This window comes from Chelonia mydas, chromosome 1 (assembly GCF_015237465.2).
Source record: "Chelonia mydas isolate rCheMyd1 chromosome 1, rCheMyd1.pri.v2, whole genome shotgun sequence".
In the NCBI taxonomy this organism is placed as follows: domain Eukaryota; kingdom Metazoa; phylum Chordata; order Testudines; family Cheloniidae; genus Chelonia; species Chelonia mydas.
The window spans coordinates 193117588-193131005 of record NC_057849.1 but is presented as its reverse complement, the minus strand read 5'-3'; the positions used below and the strand labels follow the sequence as shown (position 1 = coordinate 193131005).

Below are 13418 nucleotides of genomic sequence, written 5' to 3'. Positions count from 1 at the left end.
TCTGCAGTCACACCTCACGATTGCAGCACAGACATACAATTTGTCTTAAAATTTCTATGAGTCTGATGTTTGCAGGAGAAGTTGACATTTTGTAAGACAGCATTATACGGTTTAGCACACACTGATCTTTCATAGACTGCCTGATTCTGATTTGACTTTTACTAGTGTATGTCCACAAAAGTGTCTGGAATTACCAGTATAAACAGCTACTCTTGATTTACACCATTGTGAGACCAGAATGAGCCAGCTGCTTTTTTGGTTATTAAAATTGTGATTGACTGGAAAAAATAAGCTAGTTGTGTGTGACAATATTCATATTGTCACAGTATTTTATATATGTGATCCATAATATACCAGTTAGGTTTCTAAAACTTTACTTGGGCCAGGGATTTGAGGCTTTAGTATGGAAACTACATATTTTGCTCCTAAATTTCTATATTCTTGCAAATTTAATCTCAGTTGCATACTCCTCTATGAGTGTTTACCATTATGAGAAGGTTTTTATTTATTTTTCTGTTTACTGGGTTTCAGAGTCACAGCCTCCTAACCCTTTCTTTTGTGACAGCTAATTAAATGGTTGCATTAAAAAAGGAACAAACCACCTGTGTTATGTGAACTTCCTGCTGATGTCAGAAGCCCTGGAGACTTGGGCCTAGATGAGCTGGATGGAAATTTTCCAATGCAACAGTTTTGTCAGAAAACAGGTTTTCAAAGCTGAATTGTCTGTGAAAATGGGTCTGTTTTTGATGTGATTTAATTAAATCCCAAAGCATTCAGATGGAAACCTGGCTGCTAGGGCCTAGGGCTTCCTGGGTCTGTAGTAGCCTTGCCAAGCTCAGGTTTTCAGGCTCTCTGCTCTACAGGGCTTCCATGCTCCTGAACCAATTAGCCACCTGTATTGCCTGACTTCTGAACAGGGGACCCCAGAAGTCCCTAGACACAGTGCATGGAAGAGCTGCCCCAGAGTTGCAGACCTTAAGAGCTCCAGGAGCTGCTGACTGAAATAGACATTCCTGTTACTGTCATTGCTGCTATTGAATACTACTGAATAGCTGTATGAAATCTACAAGAATGTCAATTGCAGTCAGCCCCAGCCTGTCCTGGGGAGCATATTTTCTTGCAGAAACACCATGCGTTGGTATTACTGAAACAAAACCTTTTGGGGAGTTTCAAAAAATGTTTCATTCTGACTAATTTTTAAATTTCCCATAAACTGGAAATCACAAGTCCGTCAGCTCTCCTTGTTTTTGTTTTCTCTCTCCCCCACTACTCCCCATTGAGGTGCTTACGGCCCACAGCTGCAGGAGCAACAGGGACACTGGCAGCTTTCTTCTGGTGGATTGCTTTGAAGTTCTTGGTCTCTACCCTCTCTTCTTGTTTGGACATAGGAGCAGGAGGCTGAAGAGCAGGCTCTGGCTTCCCTGTGGACTGAAATCTGTGAGTTTTTATTTAATAATACCTCAGTACTATAGTGGCTGACTGTTTTAAATGATAGGATAAACAAAAGCTAGTCAAACTGTTCATTGTGTCTTTCTACAGGATAACAAATGCATGAACTCATCCTGACCTATTTTAATGACTCATCTGTCAAACTGAATGAATAATTATCAGACTATTTGTTTGTCTATGGTCACCTAAGAAACACTTTTGCTCTGATTTCTCGCAAACCAGAAATCCCCAAAAGTTTTTGTTTAAAACAGAAGAATAGCAAAGACTAAATCTGAATAAGTTGTGCACTACCCAGTATAAATCTTCAGGCTAATATGGTGACACAAATCATTGAGAACTTTACTTGGCATTTTTATTAACAAATGAGTTTAACAGTTCTACCAGATTTATTAAAAACCTGTTCCAAGTAGTGCAAATGTTCACTTACAACTTTATAAAATAAATGCCTTTGCCATTCCATTATGTTTTCATAGTCTCCACATCAATTTTAAAAACTGGTCAAGATTTTAAGGGGGGGGGAGGAGAATACAGACACATTCTTGAAACAAAAACATTTATTGCAGTGAAAATAAGACATTATATACAAAAAGAAAAATATTCCCTGTATGTACAATGAAATACCACATGTTCAGTGTGAGCAGGACCTCTTCTAGGCTACTGCTTACGGATGGGACCACTAGACTAGGGTTTAGCTTTAACTAGAGATGGGCCCAAGATGCATTTCCTAATCTCAACCCTCACCGATGCAATTTTTGTTTCAGATCACTAAAGGGAAGGGATTAACAACCATGAAATTTAGATCCAGCTTTAGGTTCAAATTTCAGTACTGCTCAGATCCAGGATTCAGACGTGTCGCTCATTTAACCTGAACTTGCATCTGGATTGTGAAGTAAGTTGTCAGTACAGCACACCAGAAGGCATGAAGCATCAAGGTTGAGGGGAGTGGTTTATTCCCTGGGCACCATATTGAAAATGCACCTTTTTATATCACTAAGTTTTAGCGTCTCATTCTTAGTTATAACCCAACCGCAAAGAAACATAACTGCAGGGGTGCTATGCAAAAGTATCTTAAAGTTTAATTTTGCATCCACGCTGATTCTGCTATTCTTCTCAACTAGACTAGATTACAGGGGCCCAAAACAGAAGGGGAGGATTGGTGTAACAGAGCAATATCCCAGCAATGCCCCCTTTCCCTGCTCCAGCAGGGAGGGAAAGTGGTGCATCTTTACAGTGCCTGAGGGCCATGAAAGTCATCTTTAAAGACAGATTGTGCAGCGCCCAGTGATCACACTACTCCACAAGATCTGGCTCATTGACTATGGCATTACTAAGCACCCACCAACTGTTCATGGGCTGTTGATTTCCAGCTTGACACTTAAGCCATGAGTCCTTACCCCTGGCATTGAAATTGAGGATAACCCAACAATCTGGTGAAGTGTTCTCCCACAGCAGCTGTGGAGCACTAAAAACATTTGGAAGTAGTGTTTTTCTTCACAGGAGTCTCACCCAGCTGTCTAAGTTAGGAAGGTAAGTAGCTCTCACCATGACTAAACTGTAATATGCATTGGAAAAGTGGCGAGGAGGGGTTTGTTGGCACTTGTGGGTCTCTGGACTACCACCTTGGTTAAAAAATTAACTTCATTTTTCAGTGGGTATTAAATCAGGTGGGAAAATGTTACTCTTTAGTATTAAATACTAAAGATGTGAACATCCCTGAGCTTGGAGTTCAAACCTGGATCCAGATCCAAATTTCATGCTGGCACCTTCTTTAATAAGCCATACAAAACCCATAGGAACTTTTGAGGGTTCAAAATACAGGTCCAGATTTTTATTGGAAGCACATCTTTATATAATATCTGCCCTGAAAAACAATTTTTTTAAGTAATTAAACTAAACTACTTTCCAGATTTAAAGACTTAACATTAGGTTTCCCCTAAGCCAGAAGTGAGGTCATTGACATCTGAGGAGGCAAAACTATAAAATATATTGACTAGTAAATACTACACTATCTGACTCAGAGCTAGTGGTTGACTAATGTATTATTCAAATATGTCAGCTGAATTTTATCTGGTATTCAGTTGGCTTTAGTTTGAATGATGGATGCATACAATTCTAAGACGAGAAATTCAGTGCCAGAGGAATAAAAAACAAGAATGGTGTCATAAGTCGTCTTGTAGCACAATTAAGCCATTATGAAAATAACCAATCATAGGGAACAAAATAACTAAACTATAGAAGCAAAAATAAAAATTCTCTACATTTAAAATAATTTAGGATGATAGAGTTAGTAATGTAATATTCTAGAAATGTTCTGTAAAGGCAGGGAGGGGGTCTAGCCCTTGTTTGCCCCAATCGGGAACTGGGAGAGAAGCAGAACACACACGCATTCTAGTATTTCTTTTGGTGGCAACTACTAAGAACTGCACCATCTCCCCATGCTGACATGTGGCAGTTGAAAGCCAACAACATTGAATTCTTTTGTTTTTAAAAGCAATTAAAGTGTCATGAGAGCTGCAAGCTGAACCTTAAGAAGTACATGACTATTTATTTTTGTTGGTGAGCAACAAACAAGGGTAAATCAGCCAGCCGTACAAAACATAAATTCTCTAGCAAGATAATACATTTTGTCTGGGATTATTATTGGGCCATATCAAAATAATGCTAGTATCACTTGAGCAGAACCAGTATCCTCCTATAAACCTCTCACCTGCATCCCAAATATTTCCCCCCACTAATACTTTACTTTTGAAACAGGAAAACACCAGAGTAACATGAAAAACTTGTATTTCATTTTAATTTTTTCTTCGCACACCAAGCAAAAAATCTTCGAGATGAGAAAATACATGCACAAACTTTCAATGTCCAGTTCAGGAAATGCTTTTTCCCTAATTAAAAAGTGAATGTTCATGACCTCTGGTTACCATCATAACTGTACTCAGAAAAGCCAGATAAACATTCTTATAGTTAATCATTCATTTAGAAAACATCTGCATCCAACCAGCAGTGTTTAATATCCATACAACATAAAGACTATATGTAACTTTGCAGTTTTGTGTGTGCCCTGTTACTAGGGCAACAAGGTCATCTTCCACTTCTACTGGCTTCAATTTTTTTTTTAAAGCAGCTTCCTGAAATGAAAAAAAGACAAATAGTGATTACGTTTTTCTCTAGACTTTGTTTCAAAGCTCATAATAGGGCAACGCTTCTTACTTTCCAGCTGTGGAAAATTTAAAAGATGTTCATTTTAAATACAGGCCATAGTTATTACAAATTAAAGGAATTTCAGCGTTTGAAATGCCTGACTTGTTGGTCCCACAACATTTTGCTTCTGTAGCTGACAGATTTTTACTTTTAATCTATTCCCCTGAAATATTTTACTCCCAATATTCTTGAATTACAGCTGTTTTAAACATTCAGATAGTTAAAACAGCACTAATGCAACTGGTAGAAATTCATTATCTATTAACTGCTTGCATCAGTTCTCAATCATTGTAAGCCCTCTTATTTGTTTAACTATACTGATTAGAAATCTATTGTACCTTTATGAAGATTAAAAACTCCTGCAGTAATAAGTTGAATTGCAAGTTTTAGGGTAGTAGTAGATTATCAGTGTAGTACTTGCTTTCCTGGAATTTCCATAGTTGTAGCAGCTTTTGTGGGTCTGTTATCTACTAGTTTTTGTTGTGGACCAGAAAATACTATTTAGAACACATTTGTAGAAACCCTAAAATATGATTATTAAAATAAATTTAGCGTGAGTTACAGATAGGAATCAGTAGGTCACTCTATGCTAGAAGCAGCTGAAAGTAATCTAATAGAATTTCGAGTAGCAGGCCTTGAGTCCTTGAAGCTGTGGAGACTGAGTTCATAGGTTAACTTGACAGGTTTATAATTTTATGGCACCCACGATTCCAGATAATACTCTCTACCAGTGACTACAAGTGTTGAGTTCTTCAGATTCAACACTGCACTGAACTAGAGGAGGACAAACTGGTAACATTTGCTTGTCTGACAGTTTTCCAACTCCAGTTTTGAAGAGAAACTATTGAATATTAAACAGATACTGGAAAGGCTCTGTTTGTCTGTGTTTTATGAAACAGACTATTATTTCATGTCAAGTGTCTCTCTGGTACCCATGTGCTGCTGTTGCCTGATCTACTTTTTTCAGAAATGACTAACGTTTTTGGATGCCCAACTTGACACCTCGGAGAGACTTAAATCTTGCGCTCCCAAAATCACTAGCCAGTCCTGAAAATTTAGGCTTCTGTGCAGATACAGGCAAGAGGCCTGGCTTCACCATTCCCTTTCCATGAAGGATCTCTGCCTCTAACAGTTGTTTTTCTGGGAGCCTCATCCTTTGAGTCATCTCAGGAAATTGCAATGGTCAGAGTAAACGGCTGAACTAGAGGGAAATTCTTCCTCTGATCCATATATGCAGATTAAATGTACATTTGCAACAAACCAGTTCAATGGGCATTATGCACAATATGATCTGCAATGTGGTTCGATAACTAGTATTTTACCCTGGGAAAGCAAGTATATTATTGATTTAATCATTTCTTCTTAGGAATAAAAAACTTTTAAAGCTGTTTGTCAAGGACTATTCCCCCATTAGTATATTATTTTTACTCACCTTAGATATAAGCAAAAAGAAAAGGAGTACTTGTGACACCTTAGAGGCTACAGCTCACGAAAGCTTATGCCCAAATAAATTTGTTAGTCTCTAAGGTGCCACAAGTACTCCTTTTCTTTTTGCGAATGCAGCCTAACACAGCTGCTACTCTGAAACCTTAGATATAAGGTCTCACATACCCATGGCTACTTGCAGGGGGGAAGAGGCCAATGTTTACCTGTTTTGAGTATATTGTTAGTTCAAGGGCCAAGTAATAAAGCAAGCTCTATTTACAGTAATACAATTAATAGATTGCTGGTTACTGAAAGATACTTAGGTGAAACATTATGAACTGCCAGAATGTTATTCAGAGAACACATTTCACTTACATTTGATGTTGTTTAACAAACTCTGCAAACTGCCGATCTTTGGCATAAAGCTCTATAATCCGTATTCTGTCCTGGATTTCCTGTAGTACAAGACATACAATATTATTACAAGAACCAAAATAAAGTGCACAGCTCTAAATACTAAAAAATAACACTGAAAAGTTGGACCAGTTTTACTTCGCATTACAGCTAACTAGTATACTTTCCTAGTCAAGGAACAAACACTGGAATTGGGCACATTTTATAAATTATTGAGCATGTATAGCTTTCATCATAAATAATTTGCAGAACACTTTAAAAGGGATTCTAGTCATTCTTTTCTTATTAAAATTGGAGCAACTCTTCAAAATTAGTGTACGTCTGCTAATATAGATAGAAGCTATTAATACAATTTAGTAAAAGTCAAGTCAAGAGATTATTAATGGAGAAAATGACACAGCAAAATCTGTTACCCTCAAAAGAGGATACCCTTGTGTGTGTACGCAAACAGAATGTCCAATAATGGGGGTCTGACTCATCTTTATCAGTAACTATATAGACTTCAGTGTAATTATTCATAATTCACAGCAGTGAAAGTGAGAGAATATTATGCCCTACGTTGATAGAGACTATAGGAATGACAGCTGTAGTTTATACAATACTTATGACTGCCCTACAAACCACTGATATACTACTGAAAAATACAGCTTTAAAAAAAACCCCCTCACAGCTGTGGGTCACTGAAAGTATATTCCATTCGGTATGTTCTTTTAGACATGACAAAAACAGCTCTTTCTATGGTGTGTGTGTATATATATATGCTTAAATTGGTCAACACTATTGGTAATCCAAGATGATGCTAAAAATGGCTGTAGCTTTATAATTTTAGACTTCTGAAAGTTCCATACAGATTTAAAAACGGGGGGAAATTAAAGTAAAATTAATTTTACTCAAACAAACATAGAAAAGTAAGTATTTCGGCTCAAGGCCTCAACAATAAAATCAGCCTCCGTCCTGGGACCTGCTCTCTCCCACATTTAATTATAACTATTACTGTTACAGAGCACCTTTGAGATCTGCAGATGAATATTGTACAGAGGGACATTAGTAGCGTTTCCATCATAGACCCCATTTCCCCATCTGTACAATAGCAATAATGTAACTTGCTCAAGGCTTCAGAGCCAGATTGCTGGCACAACTGAGACTAGAACCCTCATCTGCAGACTCCCAGAGCAGCATCCTAGCTGCTAGCTCCACTTTGTCTATCTACATATAAATGTGGAAATGGGCCAACACTCCCAAACTTTGCAGAAGATTCTGTTAAGAACTAAACATCTAAAAGCATGTGCGCATCCTTGGAAGAGAGATTCTAACTATTTGACAGCTCTGAAAGAAGGTACTGCTTCCTCCAGGGGTGGAGCTGGCAGCCAAGACAAGTGGCTTTTTGAGAGGACACCAACTTAAAAAAAATTGTCAAGTTGGGTGCCTCTGCTAGGACAGGAATAGCTTTAACTGAAGCTCCATAAAAATATCAAACTATTTAAAAGTGCAGCTGTTCAACCATGGGGAAACTCTTTACAGGCCAGAATCTAGCTCTACCTGTGTGTACACAAAGGAGGCAAGAAGCCATCTCCCTCTCAAACATCTGCACAGGGTGCAGCCACAAGTCTAGTACTTGTATTCTGAGCACAAGGGCTGGGGGAGTTACCAGCAGTTTTAAAATACCTCACAAGGCTCGGTCATAATCCCACCACCTGGCACTGCGGGGAGCAAAGCTACAAAGTCACCCACCTCCTTTGTGAGCTCACTATGCTCATAAATGTGCCTTATCTCTTCACTGCTGTAGTCTGTGGACGTCTCTGCACTGGTAGAGCTGTATGAGGTGAGCTGTGGGTATCTCCGATAGTAGTGGCTGTACCCAGTGGTATCACTCTCATACATAGGGTTGTACTTCACTGCATTCTCAATGGAGGAGAGGCTGTCACCCTGCCTGTGAGAGAGAAAAACAAAATACAGAGGTCAAGTACTGAGGTCTTTCAGAGTGCTCTTCAAAACACAGATCAATAGATCTTCAGGGTATTCTAGGCAACAGCTGTGGAGTTCAACTCATGTCCCTCTGGATTAGTGAGGCCATGGGAGAAGTGGGCTTGCTGTCTGTGTAGACTGCCACTGACTCCTTTTAGGGGTAGGCCGCTGGCATCCTTAACAAAGCTATTGTAAGGCCTCTGCTCAAAAAAACATTGTTTTGACAACCTTGTCAGCTAATGACCTGCATCCAATTTCCCTTTGTGAAGAGAGCTTCAAAAGTCTGTGGTGAGGTAACTTGGAAGTCCAATGATTTCTTTGACCTCAGTCAATCTAGTTTCAGGCCTGAAAGTCAAAAAAACGTATGCAGGAGGTGATGATGGTTTATCTCATCCTAGGAATGGATGAAGATCAGCTTTTCATGCTGTCTTCGATGTTGTTGACACATCTGCAGTCCCTATCAGGAGCAGATGGGTGGATGGCCCTGAGTGGTTACATTTTCTTCTCTACAAGAAATCCCACAAAGTGGTTTTTGGACAGTTGCTCACAGGATCTTTGGGTTTGCTCATACAAGTTCAGGGCAAACCCATCCCTCTTGTGCAGATGAAGCAGTTAGAAGGGTAAGTGAGGCATAGAGGCTTTGGGTTCCGCAATAAACTGATGACATCAGCTCCATATCCTCTGCCTCATCTTACCTCATTGGTGCTTTGGACACACTTACCCAGTGTTTGTATGCAAATTGGGCTTGGAGGAAAGCTAGCAGCCTAAAGTTAAATCCTCACTTGTAGCAATGTTGGCAGGTTAGAAAATCTGGGGGAGATTATACCTGCAACCCTTGCGTGCATCCACCTTTTGTTACTCAGGTTTGTAATTGGGGGTTCGTGTTAGACCTGTAGCTTCTGGTCAATAGTGCTCTAGAACTTTAGATGCTCTACATACCCTAAAGAGTCCTCAGTGTCACTTTTTGAGTACTGGTCTCGAAGGGTCCTGGCCAGGAAGAAAATTACAGCGGATGCCACAAGAAGGAAGCCAGCCACTGAAGCAATTGCGATACCCACAACCAATGGCTCTGAGACATACTCTTCACAGTGCTCTCCTCTGTACCACCAGTTCTCACCTACACGACATCTGTAATCCCCCACACCAGCAAAAAAAACAAGGAAACAAGAAAGTTAACTACTGATACTAAGAGATCAATGGAAAAAATCAGACACTTTACTACTATAGACTTCTTCAGTATTTACTAAGCATTAAACTTCCTGTTGCTGACATGCCAATTAAGGTTGTTTAAGAATTTTACGGGAGCGCCAGTTAGCAAATATAGTGGGATATCTTTTGTAGGGAATTTTAAATGTTAATTATTAGTTGACAAAAGTGTGGTATGTGTGTATATTACAGATGATCTCATTAAATCTATAATACATATCTTTGGTTAAAAGATAGTTTTTTAAAATGTGTATTTAATTTCTCTGATATTGGTTGTAACTCTTATGTAAGTAAAGTATGGATCCTAATTGCTGAGACCTTAATACTTATTGCAAGTGATTTTTTTTCTAGTCAAATAATAATTTAGTATGTTAATTTCCTTTTTATTGCATCAGCTCTTCCTACCCAACCCCCTGCTTTGAAATTCGTGTTTTTGTTTTTTTTTTAAATATTGTCATGGTTTCCTAGAAGAAAATTACATATTTTTAATATGTAGCAAGAACACTGGAATTTGGTTGAGGAGCAAAAATCATGATGGGCCTAGTTCTCCTCATACAGTTTGAATAAATCAGAGTAATTCCACTAAAGTACTTAGACTTACACCAGAATCAGGCCTCAAAAGCCTCTGGTACCAAAAATGTACTAAATATCTAGCCTTCATCGTCCTATTGTTCATTTTTCCAGTCACTCTCAATTGCCTGGATAATGGTGTAGATTATCATACCAGCATAGACTGCCTGTCAGAGGCGGCCAATGTCTTTCAAAAACTGAAAATAAATGCTTGAACCACAAACGGCTCTGTTTGTTCTGGTCTTTGATAATTTGTACAGGGTTTTTTCCCCCATTTTGATATTTGTTCATATTGGTTTCTCCTCTATTGGGAGTACCATTTTTAACTCAGGTATATTGGATTTGCTTTACAAATTTGAATTTTATAAAACAATCAACAAAGTGACGTTTTATGATGATTTGTAGCATTTTACCACATGAAAATATCAAACAGTGGATTGAGTGTTAATCATTAGGGTCCTCTGTCATTACACTCAACATTATGCCTTGTTGTGTTTTGTTGTTTTGGCTTTTTGGGGGGACAGGGATATAGAATAGGGAAACAAGGTTGGTACTTCCTGTTTCTGGAAGCCACTAAGACAAAGGATAACATACCTACATATGGCCCCTTGTCCTGGGATTATGTCGCACTTCCCATCATTTTGGCAAAAGTCTGGTTGTAGGTCACAGATGCTATTACAGGGCAATCCTTCAATGCTTAGATAGCCAGGATAACAAACACACTCTGCCTCACCACTCCAGCGATTTACTAAGCATTCGGAGAACTCATTGCAAGCCTGGAACTTGCAAGGATCAGCTTGATCTCCTGAGGACAGAGACAGAGAATGCAGACAACAGATTGGATAGTTTTTAGCTACCTGGTCTGCTCTATGTCAATGAGCACTGTAACCTACCACACTGAAATCAACCAAGGAGATCATTCAAGACTCCTGGTCATTCTTAGTACAAATATAGCATAGATCTGAAAGAGCTTTGCCAAAGAGCATATGTAGTGTTAACTTCTTTGTACCCCACTTTCCCATCTATAATATAGGGATAAGTGACTTGCCCAAGGCTAGACAGTGAGTCAGTGGAAGAGCTGAGCATACAACTTAGGTTTCCTGCCCCCCATTTTAGTTCTCTAGCCACTGGACTATGCTGCCTCTTTCATGCTTCCCATCATTGGCACTTTTGCCATTTCTCAAAGTTACTCTCTGCTTAAAATACAGCTGAACTCCAGCACTATCCATTATAGAAGAGCTGTATTACAGCCCTGAGGAGAGCGTAGTGAGGTTTGTATGTATCTTTGCAGTATGCACAGTGTGCTAGAAGAGCCTGCACTTTCTTTGATCCCTCATCTATCACCACATCCCACTGAAATCTGACCCATACAATGACATTAATTGTTAAGGACAATTTAAAAATCAATATTGAAGATTTTCTAACCAAATTAGATCATCTCTCCCCCTCTCTGTTGGGAGACCAGCTACTTCAACGCAGTAGTCACCATTTGCCAATACATATCGCAGTTATTTCCTGTTTTTAGTATAGGGGAAAATATTTCTCTGTTACTAATCTATGCTAACTGTTGGCAAATGCTGACTCTTTAATTGCAAGCATTCTAAGGTATCTCCTGGAGATCTTGTTTTTGCACAAATATCTCTGGAAATAGAGGAAGAGAAATATAGAAAACAGATTTTTTTCCCCCCTTAACCAGAGGAATTGATTAATGGAAGGTCTTTTTCACTGTTACTGAGATCAGACCCAGAATTCCAGAGTAAAGATTCACCCTCCTTTGGGAATTAGATTAAAGATAGAAGTCCAACTTGGAGTCAGTCTACAGTATAAGTTGTGTAATATTAGAAAGTGACCTGAGGAGTCATGATCATTAATGTTTGTTATAGTGAACCAGGAGCAGCTGCCAGGACATTAACCCCGTCTACACAGTGTGTTGATGCCATGACTCAATGTTGTGTTCCAACAGGAAGCAATTTCCCAGTATATATACACCCTTGAATGAGTTATTTCTGGGGGGAAGGATCTTTCTGCCTACGAAGAGCTGCATGGAAGAGTCCAGCCAAATGGGGGAGCCAGGAACACCAGCATGCTAGAGGGAGAGAGGGAGGCTGGGAAAAACAGGGCCCAAATTCTATGTTCTAACTTTCCCTCTGCCTGCAACCACAGTGAAGTTGGTGGAGTCGCATAGGATGTAAGTCAGCACCAAACATGGCCCCAAATTTCTCTAGGAGGCCGTAAAGTTTTGGTGGATGTTGGTCCCATTTTACCTTAATCTGTCCTGCTAAACAGATTGGTTTTCAAAGTTTTAAAAACTCTGCTGACACCAAGACTGAGAAGAGTGATGGTGCTCTTCTCTAAGGCTCTGAGACACTGAGAAAGTCTGCTCAGGTTTTGAGCCCCAAGCATATTTGACTTGGCAGACGCTACTCACTGCACTGGCAGCACTCCCACACAGTCATTACCTGATTCCACGTCCAGGGAGTACTTGTCAATGGCCAGGTTCATGGTCTGGTAAGCAGTGTTGCAGAAGTCTTCCAGAATTATGTAGACCGCATTCGTGACATTACGAGGCACAGGTTTTTCAAACTTCATGCGGCTGTTCACCACAATACTGCCATTCCTGAAGTTCAGGATTTCGAGATTCTGGAAACCTGTTAGATTGGACTGGAGGTAGGGAACCAGCTGCAATGTAGGAAACACAATATCTGTACTGCTGTATAAATACGATAGAAGATCTATTTCTGAATCTACTGTCCAGGCCAATTGTAATGCTATTACATCACACACAGAGACTAGATATTTTGTCCCAATCACATTCAAAAAAAGGTATCAAAACTGTACCCAGCTGAGGCCCTATCAGGAGCCTGAGAGATTCACATAATTTCCATAATATAGAGCAAATCACTGCAGGCTCCCTGTTCTATAATAGAAATGCATCCCACTGGATGCAGTGCTCCATCTTGATCCAAGCAAGCTCATACTGCATAACAGGACTTAACGCGTTGGGTATCACCCTTCATACATTTGGCTACTCCAGCCAAACTATTGATTTTCAGCTTAAAAACTGATAATTACTCCTGTGGCATTCTGCCACCCATTGGCTATTTAAGAGATCAGTAGATCCACAGGCAGTTTAACTCACTGAGCTACAGATTTAATAAAATAGTTGCTTTAAATAAAAAGCATCTTAA

At 39.4% G+C, this 13418-nt stretch overlaps 1 protein-coding gene and 1 long non-coding RNA gene across 2 annotated transcripts in view; one reads left to right on the top strand and one right to left on the bottom strand.

Annotated features, from left to right (window-relative positions):
• The window catches only part of LOC122464152, a 77869-nt gene extending 71825 nt beyond the window's left edge, over positions 1 to 6044 (top strand). The window contains exons 2-3 of the long non-coding RNA XR_006288072.1: positions 1282 to 1437; positions 5618 to 6044. This is a non-coding gene — a long non-coding RNA (uncharacterized LOC122464152). The remainder of the gene's footprint in view (positions 1 to 1281; positions 1438 to 5617) is intronic.
• The window catches only part of IMPG2 (interphotoreceptor matrix proteoglycan 2), a 91186-nt gene continuing 79547 nt past the window's right edge, over positions 1780 to 13418 (bottom strand). Inside the window, exons 14-19 of the mRNA XM_043538570.1 lie at positions 12690 to 12909; positions 10825 to 11035; positions 9394 to 9582; positions 8221 to 8419; positions 6451 to 6530; positions 1780 to 4577 (exon numbers count right to left, since the gene is read on the bottom strand). Coding sequence (XP_043394505.1) covers positions 4565 to 4577; positions 6451 to 6530; positions 8221 to 8419; positions 9394 to 9582; positions 10825 to 11035; positions 12690 to 12909 — 912 coding nt within the window. The 3' untranslated portion in view covers positions 1780 to 4564. The remainder of the gene's footprint in view (positions 4578 to 6450; positions 6531 to 8220; positions 8420 to 9393; positions 9583 to 10824; positions 11036 to 12689; positions 12910 to 13418) is intronic.